Below are 20,573 nucleotides of genomic sequence, written 5' to 3'. Positions count from 1 at the left end.
TCAGACCCAGCTCAACCTCAGCACCCGAACATCGGCTAATCACTGCTTATCATCTTGTTTAAAACATAATGAGATAGCATCCGAGTCAGTGAACTCTATGTACTGCAGTGAAGAAAGCGTGCTTGAGGTGTGTTTGTTGTGTTCCTTTTTAAAATTTAATATAAAATAAAAAACATTTACTCGCATGAACACATCAATGTGTCAGCGCTTCGACTTTAATTGATTAAATTGTGGCATATGATTCAGCTGCCCATGTATCACCCATGATTCATTCTCCGTACCCATTTCTAGTCAGCATTTTGCTTCATAGTTCCAACCACTTCAAGATTACTTCGTGAATTATTTATGTAACTGGTATTGGTGTTTTAAATAAGAATATAACATGAGGCCTCATCTAATTTACTGACTGGGTGTTTATGCAGCACATGTAATCACAGATAATCCATAATGTATGTGTATTTTTCCGCATGAAATTAATGGCAGTTTGTATGACAAACACCACCCTATAGATGGCCCATACATCTATAAAAAAACAAACCCTATTTTTTCAACAATTCAAAATGTTATTTTTCTGTAAGGATCATTTTCATTCATTGGTTCAGGAGGTCACAGCTGTTTATTTATCGGGGGAGAGGCAGGGTTTACCCTGGACCGGTTGCGCTCTGCCATCATATTGAGACATATGCCTTTAACCAACTGAGATGTTAACTTACTTCATATTTTTGGGGAAACCACCAAACCTGGAGGAAACCAATGCAGGCACAGGGTGAAAAAGCAAACTCCGCACAGAAAGCCCCTTTGTCGTGATCGAACCGGAGACCGTCTTGCTAAGAGGTGGAAATTGGTAATTTTAAATTATCCACAAATGCTTATTCAAAATGAAGCACAATATTTCAAATAGTTCCCTTACATACTGTAAACAGATGTGTTTTTGTGTCATGTTAATTCAAACCTTTACTTTCACTTTTGTTATCCAGTGCTGTCTGAACCCTGTGAAGGGTTAATCTGACATTGCGTATGAGAGAAAATACGCTTCACACTCTGCCGACTGATCTAGTAAAACCCCTCCAGACACCAATCCAACTTCTTCAACATCCCCTATTTTGCACGACTTAAAAGTATATCGTATTTTACTGTGGATCAAGTTAATTGTGTTTTGTGATCGTGTGAGTGTGTGCACATAAATGTGCGCATGCATGTGCGTGAGGGGGGAAAAGAAGGAATATGAATATGTGTGTTTACCCTGTATTCTACTCATGGGCAGAAACACAAACTGATCACCTCTCAGCCAAGTTTCTGTTAGTTTTACTTCACTTTTCAGTTTTCAATATCCAGGTTTTAGATCACCCCTTAATTATTAATCAATGCTGCAGATGAGAAGTTAAAAATACCTTCAGACTGGATATTTCACCAGCGGATGAAAAAAAACGTGTCAGATCTGGGTTGATATGTTCTGAAGTCATTCTTTTTCTTCCAGTCATCTTATGGTTCCATTCTATTTTCAGATCCATTAAATGCATCTATTTTGGACTTGATGTGATTGAATGTGCAATCTTTTTGTTGCTCCTGATAAGAATCATGCTGAAATACCTTTCGGCAATTGCGTTTGTAAATTCTTTTACGAAATGAAGTACCTGATTAATTGTTTTTTTCTTTGTCTTTTTTTTCTTTTTGTGCGTTGTGTTATACAGACGCCGGTTATGATGTGCGTTTAATGTTTTGGTTCGCGCCTCGGGCCTCCGTCGTCACTTTTATCAGTGTCACTTGATGTGTGCATTTTATTTTTACGACATCATCACAGAACAAGGGTTTTATCCATGCCATATGTCCATTTGAATATTTCCAACTTTTACTTTGCTGTCATAGTCGATTGATCGGAAGATGTGATAGTCATTAGAGTCTAACATTAATTTACCTTTGCATTCTTTCCGATTTCCAAGCTCAGCATTATTTATTAGATATAAAACCCAGAGTGCTTCCCCCCCCCCAGAAAAATCAATTTTGAATATCAATTGCTGCTTCTGTGTCTCATAGGAGGACTATATTAAAAAGAAAAACAAATATATGTGCCTCGGTGTGTGTTTACATCTTCCTCATTTGACCCAGTATTTAACACATGCCAATGTTCAACTTCAGAAAAAAAAAAAAAAAAAAAAGCTTTTTCCAGAAGACCTCAATGCCCTCCCGTCGAAGTCACGGCGAAATGGAAGGATAAACTAACGGGCCAATTAGCTTTCTTTTCCTGTTGATATAACAAACCAATTAAGTCCCATTTCCTGTACATCTAAAGAATAGTTTAGCTCTGGTTTCCTGTTTGTTTCCTGCAGGATTAAAACATGCCGACAGAGCAGCTGCCTAGTTAGCGGCAGGCCTTACACATACACACATCAAACAAGTTCTAATGGCTGCCTTATCACAGCACATTAACTTCACATAAACATGTCATGAGCACAGAGTCAAGGGCACGGCCATGATTGTGTGTGTGTGTGTGTGTGTGTATGTGTGTGTGTGCGTGTGAGTGTGTGTGTGTGTGTGCGTGCGTGCTAATCAAAATCAAATGCAAAGAACAAATGGCAAACATAGAATCTAGATAAATATTTTATTGTTGTCATGGTAATACTATTACAATCATCTCATGCCGTACGCGGAATTTGACTGCTGCGAGTGTTTAAAATGCGTTATCATTAGAAATGTTTAAAATCGTATGTAAAAAAAAAGGAAAAATGCAACATTGGCAACGTCCCCTCTGACCTGCCGCAGAACTATGGTAATTTAATAAATAAAAAGAGTGATCTCTATATGGAAAAAAAAAAAAACACGTACACACATCATTATAAGTCCTTTCCCTGGACAATACAGACAAGGGTCATTAACACTGATACATGAAGTACAATCCAATCATCTGTCCCTGTAACATTAAAATATAATTACACTGGGATGCGTGACATTGGCTATGGAGGTTAGTTCATGGTTTTATTTTTCAAAAATATACTGCATATCTATTTATATATTTATATAAACAAAGAAGTTTTAATAAAACATTTGATTATTTTCTTTAATTATTCTAAAATACATCTATACCATTTAGAAAGATTATTTACAATTTTTTCCCACGACGAAGGCTTTAATGCAACATTAATCTGTTAACTTCTTCTGATATGGAAGAATAAATTAAGGTCTGTAACGATATAGCTCTGATTTCAAAGGCCATGGTTTCTAAGAGCTGTTTCAGACATTCACACACACACACGCACACACACACACACACAGGCGCACTCATATTCACGCACAGGCACACACACACATACATACGCATACATTTTATTGAAAGTTAATTGACAAACAAGGCAACTTGGATTCTCTGCGATGACTGATTCTCCCTGCTTGTGAGGTTTCCCTCTCGTTCATGCCTCAGCTACTTGTGTCAAACAATAGCAACCATATTGCTTTAATAGAAATCTCTATTGACCTTGACAACATAAACTACTTGAGCTGACATCCATGGAGGGTACTATTTACCTGACACCATGTCTTAATTTCACATCCTTTCTCCAAACTCCCAGTCTCTCGAGTGGCACAACAGTCTCATGATGCAACCTCACTTTATTTGAAAAAAAAAAAAATGTTCGACAGGGCTGAATTATTATCGAGCCCCAGAAAATCTAAAATAGGCACATTCCCCACATTTGCTGGATCACCGTGAGCGCCGCGCCGAGGAGGGTGAGTGAAGAGGACGTCGACGGAGAGGCCGAGGGAATGTTACGGTAGTTGTAGTGGTTGTAGACTCGGTCGAAAGGCTGCACGGTGATGTAGCCGTTGATGATGCGAACGACTGGGGGAGGCGGAGACTGGGCCTTCGAGCTGCACGGACGAAAAGGAGGGTAGAAAAGGTCAGATTCAAAATCTGTAGTCGAGGAAATTGTTCTAGTACACTTTATATCAGGGGTGGGTAATTATTTTGGCTGGCGGGCCACATTTCTCATTTACTTTTTACGCTCGGGCCAACTAGCATGTGAATCATGTAAATCAGTGGATGCCAAACTACGGCCCGGGGGCCGGATACGGCCCGCCTCCACATTTTGCCCGGCCCTGAACAATACCAGAGATGCATTATGATTTTTTTTTTTTCTTCTGGCCACACAATCGTGACTTGTACATGCATAGAACGTAACTTTCTATTCCACCCTTCTGCATTCTGTGCCTTATCTGAAACCCCTCCCTCCAAAAAAAAAAAAAGAAAATCCTGTACACACCCCTGTTAAATAACACGGAATAATAGCGAAAAGATTAGGTAAGAGAAAAATAGATTCGGAATGTCAGAGCTTTCAAAATCATGCTGGTTTTATTTTCAAAGCAAATGTCAGACAACGTTCAGACGAATATATATCGGACGAGTCAGATATGTACCGTTAACAAATGCATTTTTGTTATTTTTTTATGTGTATCGTATCTTGTGCTGACCCGGCCCGTCCGTCAAATTTTAAACGTCAATGCGGCCCTTGAGCCCAAAAGTTTGCACACCCCTGTGTTAAACACATATGCATGTACGAGCTTTAAAAAAAAAAAATCCTCTATGTTATGACTGCAGCTCCAAGTTTTTGGTCTGAAATAATCCCGCTTCAGAGAGTGCAGTCGACCGCGGTGCTGTGTGCGACTCAAATTAGTCCTCAATCGGACTGCCTTTTGCAAACGGCTTCATGCTGAACCCACTCTTTTGCTTGTTTGGCTTGTGTGGTTTAAAAACCGGGGCCCGGTAAGACGACACAAACGCCACTTTGTGAAGTCAGGACTTTTTCATTCTAGCGGGATGCCGGAGCAGTTTGATACGATAATACAATATTATGACAACAACAGAGACAGATTATTGCAAGAATTTGTATCAATTTTACCAGATTGTTATAAATTAGGAATGATACCCCGGCAAGCTGGAAAAAAATGAGAAATCAAGAGACACGATGAGATGGGAATAAATCATGTCCTGAGCCCTAAATTCAACCACCAGGCCTCACCATGACTGTCTGTCTGCAAACAAATACGCTGAAAGGAATTAGTGTTGACAGATGATGGCGAACCCTCTGATATTCTTGGCTGGAGACAAAACCGGATTGTAAAAGGCTCTGCAGCGTTAAGAACCAGTCATGGCAACAATTGGAATATTTGGCTTTTATGAACAATGACTGATGCGATGATGAGCGTCATATGACAACACAGAGCAACATTTAAAAAACATGACAAGAAGGTTAATCTTTCTTTTTTTTTTCCAGTAACTAAATGAATATTAAAAATGAATCCGTTTTTGGGAAGGAAATTGTCCTTTGAAAATGAATGCAACAGAGACGGGAATAACATGGAGCTGAACAAATAAGATCAATTTTAGATAGCTCAGCAGTGTTTCATCTAATTTTAAATTAAATAGCCACGTGTGAGGTTAAATGACTCCCGATTGGCTATTTCAACCTCAAGATGAAGATCCTTCTACCAGATCTTTACTATCCCTCTTCTGAACAAGCCAAAACATCTCAGTCTGGCCTTACCGCCAGAAAATCTAACATGTTCTCGCCCATCAATGGATGCTATCCATCCCAAAATGTATTTATTTCAGACTATGAAATATGTGGATATTAGAAATCATGAATCCAGATCAAAACTTTTGAAAGGTTTTAGCTGATTTTAGCTGCAGTAAAAGCTGTAACTTTTGTGCTGAGAATTATATTCAAAAATATATAATTAACTGAGTAATGATGTTACTAACCATCCTCAGCAGAGGATGATGCACTTCTGATATTTATCTTCACAAAGACCTTCATTTGGGGAAGAATCTCTCCCTAAAACAGACATTGTCGGTAAAAATGAATATATCTTAAGGAAGAATGAAAACAAAAAAGCGATCCTTTTGATGTTCACATACGTCAGTGAGTCGCTTTCAGACATAATGAAAAAATCTATTCTTTTGACTTTTCTTTACAGCATGTATAGGGGGTGTATAAGGACCCCTGGTATGACACAATATTGTGCAACTAAAATGCCAGACACAACAATGGACGCTCATTGAAAGGGTTTTAAACCGAGTCTCCCTTTTCCAGACACTAAAATATACAAACGCATTGACCGTGAACATGTTGCGCCATGTGTATACAAACAGCTCTCCCTTCCAGTTAAATTGTTCAGAGAACACTTTTCTGTAGACATAATATACACAAACAATGACAAACACTCTCTTTTCCCATGAAGAACAGGTGCTATCAGTTCAGACTTCTTCTCCTTTGGAAAGTAGATGATATGCCACATGGAAACGTTAGAATGGTTTAGATAATTCTAAATATTAGATTTGCACTATTTCGATTTACGTGTGCAACAATTAAGCAAGAATGATTGCATTCATCTGGGTTCACCCTGGATCGATCACCAGTTGATCGCAGGGCAACATGAAGAGACATATGACTCTTATCGATCTCACGTGTGCATTTAGGGCCTCCGATGAACCTACTGCATGTAGATTGTGGCTGAAAACCGGAGAAATCTAGTGGAAAACATCCAAATTCCTCTCCGAAAAGCCACGAACCAGGGACATCCTCGCTGTCAGGTGGAACCACTGTGTCACCGAGCTGCACGCCGGTTCATCAGTATAATCTTATATCTCTAATAGCTCCAAAATAATCTGGTTTATTCTGAGCAACTTGCGAATAGAGAACGAAAACCTTTCCAGATGCAACAAAGAGAGTGGAGAAGACAGAACGCTATGCAGAATGATAAACACTCTCCCTCATGTTCATTCAGTGTTTTGGCCGCAGTAAAATCCTACAAAAAACGCACGGCCAAAGAAAGGGTTGCATCTACATAAAATGTCAAGCTGGGTGGAAGCTGCGACCAGGACAAATGAACGTTAACATTAATCAAAGCAAAGGCAGTTTCAGATTGTGTAGATAACTTCAAAACAATAAACATCAGAGTTAACATTTTGCCCTGATATGGCGCATTGTATAGTGACATAAGGTGACTGATAGAGGTTATTCTCCAGTGTATGAAATTAATGTTCATTAATCACTTAAATGGTCCAAAACTCTGGAGGAGGCAAACCCAGTGCAACATATATGTTTGAAACGGGGCCCGTATGGATTCCATCCGAGCAACGTTCAATTGTTATCCAAAGCCTGAGATCCTCATGTTCAGCTAAACAACATTATAAAAGTAATATGGTTAAGCTGATAGATGATCTAATAATGAATGTTACTTATTTTTCAAACTATAGCGATTCACTGGCTTTCTTAAAGCCAATGAAACACGGGCTACGCTCAATATCCCCATACAATTCCCAAAAGCCACTCAATATTTTCTTTCTTTTTCCCCAAACACTCAGAAACTCTTACCTCAGACAAATACCTATGTTTGTAATTGCGACTTACTATCTTTATATAACTGCACATCATTTCCCAAAAAGAGTATATAGGACTGTCTCAGAAAATTAGAATACTGTGATAAAGCTCTTTATCTTCTGTAATGCAATTACAAAAACAAAAAGGTCATACATTCTGGATTCATTACAAATCAACTGAAATACTGCAAGCCTTTTATTATTTTAATATTGATGATTATGGCTTACATCTTAAGAAAACTCAAAAATCCTATCTCAAAATATTAGAATATCATGAAAAAGTAATTTCTGTTTTTGTAATTGCATTACAGAAGATAAAGAACTTTATCACAATATTCTAATTTTCTGAGACGGCCCTGTAATATCAGCATTTAATAATCCAACTACAAATATCCATTATGAATTGTGATGAGGCCAGTCATTTGTTTTTCTCACTTTTTGAATGGACTAACCAGCACCGTGGGACTGACAATGTGTCATGACGAGTAATGATAAATTTAAAAACATATAATATCAAGCTGACACGCTTTACCGGTCCACCGCCCCCCAGTTCTGGACTTTATCTTCACTGTTTCTGGCGAATGCTCGGCTTGAACTCCATATCGACTGATCAGCTGAAACAATGTGTTAAACCGTGAGATGGTTTCAACACAGGACATTGTTCCATGAGGTGTACATAAACTGTATTTTTTGAAAAGCCCTTATTCCTTAGCCGTTTTACCAGACATTTCCTCTTTGGGGAATCCCTACTGCCATCTTAAGTACTGACCCCCCGTAAAAATAAAAAAAAACTGAAGTGAACTTCCTGAAATCAGGCCCTTGAGGGCTGAGTTAACATCATCACAACTAGTTCCAGCACAGTGACCAGTTCCCTTGTAAATATTTTCACTTAATTTTAATAGCAGATCAAAATTCAACCTGCACGCTGATGGCAGGGCGGGACGGCGTAGCAGCGTGACAGCCAATCAGCTGTCATGATGTGTAATTTGTAGTTCATTTGTTAGGATCAAGTCCCAAATATTATTAAAACACAATATGTTCACTTGTACTCCCATATGGTGTTCAATAAACATTATCAGATTTTTAATTGATGTTTTTTTGGACTTCTTGCTTTTTTACCATTAGTTTCAGGTCTTGGTGGTAATATTTTATAGCATTGAGAATGAAGGACTTTTGGATGAGTAAAAGTAACAGTAACAGGAACAGTAACTACACACACACACTCCTGTCACTGCCACTCATCTGATGTGAGCTTCATGAGGACGAAGACGAAGTTGCGTGTTTCGGGCACGTGTGGGCACATGCAATAAAATATTTGACTTTACCACGCCAAACTGAGAGAGACTTCCACATGACCAACCACACCTATGCAAAGGTCCTCGCTTTGTCTGAAAGGTGAGCCTGTTTTGTTCTTTGGTTAGTCCCTGCCTGGAGCTAATGGGAAACCAAAACTAGATACTTTGTAGAAATTCCCAGGCTGCTATTTTCCCATGCGAGACATGTTTAGCAGCTAGGAAGGACCCTTGAATCATAGCATACTGCTGTGTGTGTGTGTGTGTGTGTGTGTGTGGTGATGTGATACACTGTCTGTCTGAACCTGCGGTAGTACACCGGGAGGCTTGGGTTATATTCTACAAACAAGCATCAGACACTTCTTAAAAGTTTCTCTTTCTCCTCACATCCTCTGTGCCATCTTTTAACTTTAGCCCGAGGGCCCTTTTCTTTCCTCTTCTTTTTATCTCCGGCCTTCTGTCTGACCTTCTCTGCATTTCCCCAAAAAAGTCACGAAATCATCACAGAAAACACACACAAAAAAAAAAGGTACAACATGACCAGTTCTAGGCATCCCTTCCTCTTCCTGTTGACATTTCATCCTTCTCCTTGCCATCTTACCTCTCCTCAATACGAACCCAGAGGTCATTAAAATGCCTGTGCCTCTGTTTCTTCTGCCTGCTCCTCCTCTTTTTCTTCAGAATCTTCCTCTCGGCTTTCTCCAGCAGCTCCGGGCTGTCCCGTGGGAGAAGCATGTGAGGAAATGTATCTTCCTCCAGGGGGTGCCCCTGAACCCCCTCCTTGTGGGGAAGCTCGTGAAGGAAAGGCTCCAGGACAGGAGACTCCTTGTGATGCTCTTCTGACTCTGGAGACGCAGATCCTGACATTCTCCTGGTGGAAGCATAAAAAAGCTCACTACATTCGGAAATGAGGAGACGTGTTTATTATTTGTAAATGTTACATGCCCACATTTCTAATATTTTGCTGGAAACCGGTATCACGCTGTCATAAGTGAAAATTTTGTATGATTTAAAAATGGTTGTTTGGGTTCTCTTGGAAATACCAAAAATATGAGAAAAGTTCTTCTTTTTTATCTAAGATGACTGGTGATAACGGTGAACCTTCGTCTTATAGAAGTAATATACTTCGATGGTTTTCTCTTTTTTTCTTTTCTTCCATCATGATATTCCTGCAACAAACCTTTAATATTGCCTGTTTCCATCAAATGTTAATGTAGCAACATCATCGTATTAAAATCAACACTAACTGCAAAGTTGAATGGTGATTTAGAGATTTCTAACATTTATTTACCTACAGATTAAAACTTACCCATGCTTAACTGAGTTGGGTTTGAAACAAGAGCTCGAACCAATGATGATATGATGATATTTGGAAAATATCTGATCTGATAAATGACATCTCAACTCGAACATGAGAAGACTTTTGGCTTCAAAACACAGAACAGCTTAGATGTTTGAATAAGTTCAGTACCTTGTGTTTCATGATGCCTTATTCACAACACTTGTTGCTGAGAAATTATTATCTTGGTATTTGAGAATTGGAAAGTAATTCCCTTCATCTCCACAGATGTCAAGCTACGCATAATGTTACATTAGAAGTTGCCGTACATTTGTAAATCTGTCTATTTATCCAAATAAATACACCGTTTCTGTCCGTTTAAGTTTTTTTTTTAGTGTAACCGGAACAAATACAGCTCCCAGGCTCTGGAACCTTAGTGAAAAAGAGATTAATGAACTTGAATTGAACGTTTCTCTAAAATCTTGATATGTTCGAAAGAATCAGAACTAACTATGCTATTAATAACTAAAGATTTAAGTTCTTTTATTTTCTTACCATCTAGGCAATCGTTTAAGCTGTGACTGTTTCAGCCATTTATAAAATGAATTCAATTTCCTTTTTTATTTTTTTTTAATTTCCATCTCGCATTGCATTGATGATGTAAATGCAGCTGGCTTCAACACTGTGGACAGTTATTACCACATACACGGTGTTTCCCTGGCAACTACTTTAATAGGAAAATTGTTGCGGTAAGAGCACAGCAGTCCCATCCCATATATCCAAATCATCCTATGATGTCATTTCGAACGGCCCTGAAATAAAGTTAAGGTAAAACATGCTGATTAATATAACCGTGCTGAATTTTCTAACACGTCTTTTCTTCAAGGCACCACTTTGCGGTCGATTAAATCACTGATCCATTTGAAAGATTGTACCATATCTGGTGGACATATTCCAAAATGATTTCATACGAATTGTATAAAAATCAAACAATAATAATTGTGCACAAAAATGAAATATACATATATATATGCATGTATGTGTGTATACATAGACACATACATATTCAAATTATAGTTTCAACATATATCACGCCTACGTTCATCTTAATCTTTAAAAAGCTTTCAGGATTTCCGTGTATATGTGTATTCTGTTGTACAACAGGATCCCACTTTAACAGGAGTTTAAATAAAACCTTGGAAAAAGATTACACTTTGCACATCTGGAAAATAAGTTATTTAGTGGGTTGAAAAGAAGCAAGTGAACCTGAAATACAAAAAAACATTTTTTTCACTTGTCAATTTATCTTTTAAATTGACTTTCATATTTAGTATGACATCAAACAATGCTGAATAAGGTGTTTGTTTTTTTTTTACAAAAATCTCGGTTTAAACAGCCAGATTCTGAACAGGTTGAAAAACAAACAAGGCCACACACAGCGGATGTCTGTCAAGCCATAATGGTCAGGACCAGTGCTTTTTTCCCAGGAGGATGTGCAAAAAAAAAAAAAAATGTTATCCAGCCTTATGTCCCTGGTGACAAAATGAAAGGAAGTTGTGTACAAATGTACACAGGAGCACCTTAGAATCTCACAGAATTAGAAAGAAGGCAATGCATACCGAAGAATATTTGTCACATAGCCAAGTTTTCACTCAATACTAGAATAGTTCACCATTGAAGTTGTTTTTTTTCGTGTGAGATCCTTTGTGTTTGCACCATGTCTTGACTGAAGCAGTTTTCTCTTGCAAGTATTTGCATCATTTGGATGTGGGGGGGGAGACACATCTTTAGTTCTGTGCAAATAGATGACTGACAGCATTGGTGCTGAAATAAACTCTGGTAATGCAAGCGACTTGCAGCTCGGAGACCAGCAGTGGAATCGTAACTTTGGATAAAACAGCTGTCGCAAGTTTATTTAAATTCTGTTTCACACTAACATTTCAAAAGATTAAGTTAATGTAGCTCAGTGATTAGTATGCGGTATTTTTTTTCATGAACAGTTTGGGTTCACATGGAATATTAACAACGATTTCAGGAATTTACAACACTTCTGTACATATTTGCATGCTGAGTTGCTGAAAGACTCTGAAATCTTTGTTAAACAAACCGTAATTCTTAACGCATTGAATCATTTACTTCTCAGCAGGGAAGCACGTAAACACGCTGAATAAACACTGCTCCCACTAAACCACAAGGCGGCACTCTCTCTTAATAGGAAGTGATGAGCCTTCTTGTATCAGCAACTCATCAGCTTGGTTGCCGCCTTCAAATGGGTGATTAAATACTTCTAAAGATAAATAAATATCGGGTCGATGCACAATAACCGATGGCTCAATTTTACAAACGGCTGAATCGTTTAAAATGCGATCAAACTGTTCATCCGATTCTGCCCGATGCTGTTGGAGAAGCCGATCTGCACGCCGCGAGGTTATCCGGATGGCAACCTTTAAAAGAATTATCATTTGATAAATGGCCGCTGTGTTCTGTTGGTTCATTTTCAAGTCAATAATTCGTCTTTTCAGAGTTCCTGTGAGAGATGTTTATTTTTCTTTTTGTTTTGTTTTTTTTCTTTTCTGTACGGGCTTGCACCTTTCCTGGGCTGGATAATTGGCAGAGATATTGCACTTGTACAGTCTTGTTGTTCGTTGTAGTGCCACTTTAGATCCATAGCGATATGGACTACATGGTTAGACCAGTCAAGGCATATTGTCTCGGAGGGGGTAAACTAAAACTTCGCTGACAAAGGGGGTCTTTCAGTGGTATCGAACTCATCAGGAAGAGGTCTGCTGTTCCCAAGAAACAATCAAGACCAGCCAATAATGATATATTCTAAAATACCGGATCAGCGATATAAAGAAGCAGAGAAAAAGACCCAAAACACTCCCTCTACAGGCGTTTGGGTTTGCCTTCCAGGATGCAGTCAAACATGAGATCCACCTGGTAGGTAATTCGCATGTGGCTCAGGCCTTCTGCTGTATACCTCCCTGTGTTCCTGAAACTTATAATACTTCATGTATTATAAGTTTCAGGAACACATCGGTGAGAGCGGGTGTTTTCCGGTGTGATCCACGAAGGCACTTGCGCTTATGCCTCACCAGATGTTCCTCATTAGAAAGGCTGTAAAGGTTTTGTTTGGACTTTATGACACTAAACCCAAAGACCCGACGTGATACCTTTAATTTGCCCCGTATTTACATGTTTTTCAACGCGGTGCACAGCAGAAAATCTCCAACAATTACCATCAGGTGGCAGTACACAGGGTCAGACTGTAGTGAAGTCAGACACTCAGTCGCTCTTCACTGACTTAGGATGATGTCACATTGAAAAACCATGATTTTGGTTTGTGAAACCGGGATATAATTCTGATGTCTGTTGAGGATACTCAGACAAAGGTTTCTAAGAAAGTTCTGCAGAGACTGATGGAGAAAGGTCATAATTCAAAGTATAGAGGTGCAACTCTATACAGGGAAAGAAGCAAAAACAATGACGTCACTAATGAAGTTCTACTTTAGCGAAAATGGGTGAATGTCTCTATAGCAACACGCATCCCGGATGAGGAAGAGCACTCTGGTAGGTCTGGTTGAGTGAAAAATATCCAAAAGGGGTAAATGTAGTGAATTGTTTGGCAGGGAACAAAATAATACAGGTTATATGTAAATCAAACATATTGTATGTTTTTGTATGTATTTTATAGAATGTGAAAATCTGCATTTGCTGACGATGTTGATCATACATGTTCAATGTTGCAGATGTGTGCATGCATGATGTCCATGTGCTGATTCAAGACAATGCCTTACGATACCCTGGTATACAGCCAAGCGTATTCTGCACGCTGCCGCATATATTTTTACATTCACATGTCAATATGTGTTCATTTTTATTGTATAAGTGCTACATGAGGTTGACTTTGCTGCCCTTTGCACATTTGTGTGTAGTGAATACAGATGCATCCCTCTTTATGTAGTATAAATCAAAATTTGGACTCATCTCATTCATATTTGTTTATTTTCTACATTGTACAACAATACTAAAGATATCCTCAATTGATTTTTTTTTTAAATCAACATGTCCTTATGCAAATAGATAAATTTCACTACATGCAAAGTATGAAGTAACTCATATGGAATTATGTGGTCAACAAAATATGTTAAACAAACCAGAATATGTTTTATATTTTAGATTCTTCAAAGTAGCCACCTCTTGCTTTGATGGCAGCTTTACACATGCTCTTGGCATTCTCTCAATCGGCACCATGAGATAGTCAGCTGGAATAGTTTTCAAACAGTCTGAAGGAGTTTCCAGAGGTGCTGTTGGCCGCTTTGCCTTCACCTCGTGGTCTAACTCATCCCAAAACATCTCAGTTGGGTTTAGGGTCGGGTAGTTGTGACTGCCAGGTCATCTGACATAGTACTCCATCACTCTCTGTCTTGTACAAACAGTCCTTACATAGCCTGCAGGTGTGTTTAGGATCATTGTCCTGTGAGAAACGTTCAATCATCCAACAAAGCGCAAACAGATAGGATGGCATGTAGCTGCAGAATGCTCATGTAGCCATGCAGGTAAAATGTGCCTTGGATTTTGAATAAATCACTGGCAGCAATTAGACCGCGGAAGTCTGATTCATGCAACAATCGCTGTTGAGATACCTAAGAATACATAATTGTGATACATAAGAAGCATATATGCAGGGCTTCTATCTGCTATTAATTTGCAGTTTCCTAGGATGGTAACTCTGATTAACTTATCCTCTGCAGCAGAAATAACTCGTGTTTTTTTTTTTTTTTTTTTTTTTTTTCCTGGGACCTTTGGAAAGCCGGTTTCATTAGAGAGTTTGACGGTATTTGCGACTGCACTGGGAATATGTCGACTTTTTTGTCTTAAAAGTAATGAGTTTACTTAGTTGAGTGGTTTCTGCTATAATATGGACTAGAACAGAAGTGTGTAGACCTTTTTACCGCCCCTAACTCTGCACAGCATAACTTTTTGTCTCAAACATATTCAGAAATGTACTCCCTCAAGATCTGTTGATTGAAAACCTTTTCACTACACCTATTTTGAAGAAACCGAAATAATATAACATTCTACTGTGAGTACAGCATATTTCCATGTGCGTTACTTCATAGTTTGGGCGTCTTCAGTATTACAGTGTTGAAAATGATAGAAAACAGAAGGTATGAACTATTTATGCACCTACTTTAAGGTTTTGAATTCGAACAATACGCTTCAATTCGACATTTAGATGTTGTCCGGTAAAGAATGACAGACACAGCTGCGGACTGCGTGTCAATGGTGAATTCCAGAAATTAACCCATGGCAGAAGTCTTGTATGAACGGGTTCATCTAAAGCCTGTGGTCCCGCATTGGAACAGAGGTGTGTATGTGAAAGTAGACTCACTCATCCGTTCACTTACACACCGGCAATGATCTCCAGTGAAGATAGCCACCCACGCAGAGTGCCACATTACACTTAAGAATCCAGAGTGAGAACTCTGCTACACTGGCCTTTTCAACTACACATCCTGAATGGCTTTAGCCGTGTTCCGGAAAATCTATCCACCTTCAATGACTCGAAGAATTACCTGAACATTTTTATCACTGAAATTTGATTAAAAAAAATGTGCCATCGTTAAATCCACCTTGTTCCATAACGTACAGAAAAGAACTGAAGCTGATTGGTAGATGTAAAGCTGAGCAGCTCTGTTGTTAAGTCACTATGCTTTGCCTTCCATTCGCATCGAAAGATTTTTCTTTAGTCTGTATTTGCAGACAATTTTATATTTGCTTTTCCTTTATTTTTTTTGGTGAGTCTGAAGTGCCTCATCAGCTGCGCGTACATTCCCGTTAACATACTTGTAGATAAACATTATTGTTTTCTTTGGTAAATCTTCTAAATCCACCAGCAGGTAGAAAATACCATCGGATTCTGTGTTGCAGGAAAGTCAAACTAGTCGATAAAGTTTCCTTTCCTTTCAATATTTGACGACAACTGGCAAAATTAGACATTCATTCAATTTTAAGAGATAGGTTAAACACACTGTGCACTGTCACAACAAATCATAAAACCCAGTAGGGTGTGTGTGTGTGTGTGTGTGTGTGTTTGTGTGTGTGTAATTAGAGGTATAGTTTGTGGTAAATTTACCAGTTTATGGTCTGCCCGGCAGGAGTGTGCTCCACCTCGTATCCTTGACGACGAAGAACGTCAATAACGGTATTGTTGCCCAGGAAGTGACCTGAAACCATAAGAACAAGAAACTTTAAACAAAACTTCTAATTTGTAATGATAAACTATTAGATTGGATAGATTGGATAATTTAATGACAGCAGCCAGGAGATTGTAGTTCATGTTGATTTAGCATCACAAGCTCAATCCACCTTGTGATGATGGAAACACTTTGTTTTTATTGTATGCATAAATATATCATATCGAAGTCTGTTACCGACTGCAGCAGACGGTCATGAAAAATATACGAAAGTCAGATAAGAGATCCAGCACAACAGGTATTTCCTTATTCTTAGAATCGGATCGTCTTTCATCCTTTATTCACTTGTTATTACCAAAAGGGAATACAATGCTCCATTTTTTTTTCTTTGCGTCCGATCTCTAGCGCCATACAAGATTCAATACCACTTCTAACCTTCCTCTCCTTATCTCCTCGCGGAAAACCTTAAGTTGTCGTTCCTTTTCATATCGCTTCCTCGCCCTCAACCTGGTGCTCCTGGTCACGCTTCTTTGTCACGGCTTTTGTTAAAAAATTACTTATTTTCTCTCCGGTCGACGTATCCGCTCTACTCATCTTCATATCATTCTTCAGATAAGCCCCCCCTGCTTTCTTTTCACCCATTTTCTACCCTGTCTGCCCATTTTTTCCCCTCTTCCTTATCTCAAACTTCCCCCTTTTTTCTGTCTTTCTGTGACCCGCTCAGTTAGGTGAAGTGGGGGCATCGGGGCTTCAGGTTGCCATGTCAAGAGGTCTCCATTCTTCCCCTCACTCTGACAAAGGAGAGCAGGGGCTCATTGTTTGGGGCTGCTCAGCCGTGGCACCACAGAGCTGTGTGAACAATGTGACCCGGCACTTTAATCAGGCCCCGAGCCGTCCACACAGAGAGGCTGGCCCGGCCATGGGTGCCACGATGCTTCCCACCATCAATACAATCAAGACGTATCGGACAAAACTACGCCTGGACAGATGTCTCTATCGGTTTTCAAGTATATCATTCAGTGACTGGGTTTTGTGAATCCGTTAAATTAAGCTGGGGGGGGGGGTTAAGTAACTTGTGTCCAGGCGTTTCCATCTAACCTTGATGTCTACAGTGCACATCTGAGAGAGAATGTATCCTCTTTTGCATCTCCTTAAAAATTATCTTCCAAATCTGGGTTGGATTTAAAAAAATTGCATAAATTTTTCCTCGGTACCAACACTACTTAAATCTGCATGGATATAGAGGATTCGAAATTAACTGCTTGTTAACACTCGGTAAGATTTAGAGTGGTAGGTTTACCCTGCCTGCTAATGTCGAGGAACAGCGTGGTGTGATTTATGTGAGGTTACGTCAGGGGATTAAGGTGGAACAAAACAACACAATGTAGAGCTGCAGAGGGATATGTGAATTCCAAAGCTTCAAAGAGACACACTGAAAATGCACCTTGACATGCAGAAAAACACATGGGCTTGTACACACACACACACACACACACACACACACTCACTACTGAACACGTGCATGCACCCCCATGCATGGTTAGGCACACACACACACACACACACACAAATTTTACGAGACTATAAACCACTAGTTCTGTCATGATCCATCCCTGGGGCTTCAAAGTTAAATAGTTCCATAACAGCAGCAATGATGTTTCAGTGAAGATAAATAAAAATCCAAATACAGATGTAAAGGTTTGGCTCTTTTAAACTCCATTCAAATGACTTGTGATTTCTGATTTTTTTTTTTTTTTTGTATAACATAAAAACATAAAAAATATATGGCCATGTGGTAAACATCTTGTGTCCAACAGTTAAATTTAATATACTTGCCACTTACTGACATATAGAATAGAATAGAATAGAATAGAATAGAATAGAATAGAATAGAATTTAAGTGCTGTATGAGGTTGAATCAAATGTATCGTCCATGTCAGTTAAAACTTTGCCAATTGCAAATCTATAAAACTGTCATACATGATCTAAATCAAAGTATTTCACACAGAGATTAAGAGTAAAAATGGTAATAATGTGTCAAATACATACGATATTCTATCATTTTTAACCTAAAACAACGAATGGGGGAACAGTTTGAATATTTGAACCGTTTCTACAAATGCACATTAGATATGCAATATTGAAATATTTTTATTACTCTCAATAAAGTGTGAGTAATTATCTTTTGGACTTATGGAATCCGCTCGATCGTTGATTTCAAATAATAATAACGACTTATTTTACTCAGCTGATGTTTTCCTTTTAAGACACCTGTTGCTCTTATCTTTAAATGGATTGAAATTTGATATGTAATCGTGGTTGGAGGCAGAAATATGTGGCCTTTGGGCTGCTTACACCTTCATTCAGTGCAAAATGTTATTCCTGCAGAGGCTAATTCACATCATGAAAAGCTTTACCGACCACAATACGCAAAATGGGCGGCTGTATGACGACACACAGTTGCCCACAATCATTGATTCTGTTGCACTCGATTCACTTTGGATTTGTCCTGGGTAGGTCTTTTACAGTAAATTGAAATGTAATGAAAAGTGGGGTTTTTAAGTAAGTCTTTGGGTGGATTCAAAAGAAAGTACTATTCGGTATGCATTTTTGCATTGATTCAGACATATAAGTAGGCCACATTAACAAGAACATGTTTCTTTCCAAGGGAAAAAAAAAAAAAAAAAGGACAAACTTGCAGCAGGCTGGCGTTGCCAACATCCAGACATCTTTGATTAAAAATGATTGATGAATGTAGGAATAGAAAAATGAATTTTTAGAAGGTTTGCTTTTTCTTCAAATTAGACCTCAAGTATCATGTGGCCGTGCCCACTGACATCTACTCAAGAGTCTGAAATATGCCAGGTGATTTGCAGCAGCTGCTTTTCACTATTCCGCTTTCTCACAACGAAAAGCCTGTCTCCTGGAAATTACTACTCATTTGCAACGGCGAGATCATTTTGACGGAAATGTACTGTAAGGGCCACCTTGAAGGTTTTCCATTAGCGCGGCGTTGAAATTATTAACGGATCTGAGAGAACATACCTGTAAACGATTAACTGAGAACATGCGTTTACCAAAATGTCCGATTCCACAATGCAGCATTCACTTGTAACATCTTTGCAATATAGGAAAGCTTCACAGTGATTTCGCGCCCCAAAGCACTTTGGACAGCAGGAAAATGATTGGCTGCCCTTTAATGAAGATATATGACTTTTTCTATGCATGTTTAAAATCATAGCAGGTCAGTGAGTTATTATACTCAGCAACACCCATGTTTATTTACATTTTCCATATAAGCTTTAGACAAAGCAAATATGAACCCTGTTTTCAAATTCGTCTTTCTCGTATTACGTTAGATTTCTGCAATGGCGGTTTCTGCAAGTGCAATTATGTTTTGCACCTCCATGGTAAACGATAAAATTGCTATTTTCACTCATCTAATATTGATCCCAACATGTTTACATTTATATTACATTTTTTTTTTACAATTTGCACCATCATTTGTGTATGTAGGGCTTTAAGTTTTGTCATATGAAAAAATTCTGTGCAGTGTTACAGGCCTTTTTTATCATTTTCTACTTGCACAACCTGTCCGCCCTTAAATAGCGGCGCCCGCATTAACAGAGGCTCTTGCGGGGCCCGTCGACCCCGTTATTAGGGTTCAGCTCACAGTTAAGAAATCACTTTTGTCACATCTGACATGCATTTCCACAGATTATTTATTTAAGCCAATTTCATACATTTTAAATGTATAAAATTAGCTACAAACGTTTATGTCCATGCACAATATGCTCAGTGTGTGTCTTTCCAACACCAAGCGAGAGGAGATGGTAGAGATAAAGAGCAGAGACAGAAGTGAAAGCTCTTATTCACAGCTCGCCTCTCTGCGGAGCCATATTTATGCACCGGAGCATTAAGTTAAAGGGTCACAAATTAGTCCATGCCATGTCATAGAAACTTACAGAGTGTGCGTGTGTGTCTGCTCGACTGTTTCCGTGCAATGACAAGCTTTTCTTACAGTGCCGTAGTATCCAATCATAACGAGGTGGTTTGGTTATCTAACTATTATTACACAAATATTTGCTGAACCAAAGAGACTCTTTATTAAGACACATAGTGCTCTTTGTTGCATGAAAAATCACTCCGAAAAAAAAAAAAAAATCAAATAACTTCAACCTCCCGAACTTATCCAAGCCTGAAAATGAGAAAAGGGGGACTGATGATTCAAAGCTTTTTTTGTTGTGACAAAAATCAACAACACCATAATTTTGTATGTCTAAGCTGAAAATGTAAAAACTCATGAAAAGTTGTTTTTATACAATATTATAATCTTTCCTGCTTTCTTGAAAGAGAAAATAACTTATTTCTGAGTTTGCAAAGACATTAGCAGTGTTCATACAGTTCAGACAAATTCAAAAAACACAGTT

General features: G+C 38.6%; 1 protein-coding gene across 3 annotated transcripts in view; it reads right to left on the bottom strand.

Annotated features, from left to right (window-relative positions):
* Positions 1-2,586: 2,586 nt before the first annotated feature.
* Positions 2,587-20,573, bottom strand: part of trabd2a (TraB domain containing 2A) — a 64,972-nt gene continuing 46,985 nt past the window's right edge. For 2 of the 3 annotated variants that reach the window (XM_086152500.1, XM_086152499.1), the window contains 3 exons: positions 16,083-16,173; positions 9,266-9,535; positions 2,587-3,861 (listed from right to left, as the gene is read on the bottom strand). In XM_086152500.1, the coding sequence (XP_086008626.1) occupies positions 3,663-3,861; positions 9,266-9,535; positions 16,083-16,173 (560 nt within the window). In that variant the 3' untranslated portion in view covers positions 2,587-3,662. The remainder of the gene's footprint in view (positions 3,862-9,265; positions 9,536-16,082; positions 16,174-20,573) is intronic. The other variant, XM_086152501.1, reaches the window with a different exon arrangement.

The sequence above is a fragment of the Fistularia commersonii genome, chromosome 9, assembly GCF_037954325.1.
Source record: "Fistularia commersonii isolate RoL2024-O1a breed Wild chromosome 9, RoL_Fcom_v1.0, whole genome shotgun sequence".
NCBI lineage: Eukaryota > Metazoa > Chordata > Actinopteri > Syngnathiformes > Fistulariidae > Fistularia > Fistularia commersonii.
Note: the sequence above shows the minus strand (reverse complement) of the source record. Positions and strands in the feature narration are given on the sequence as shown.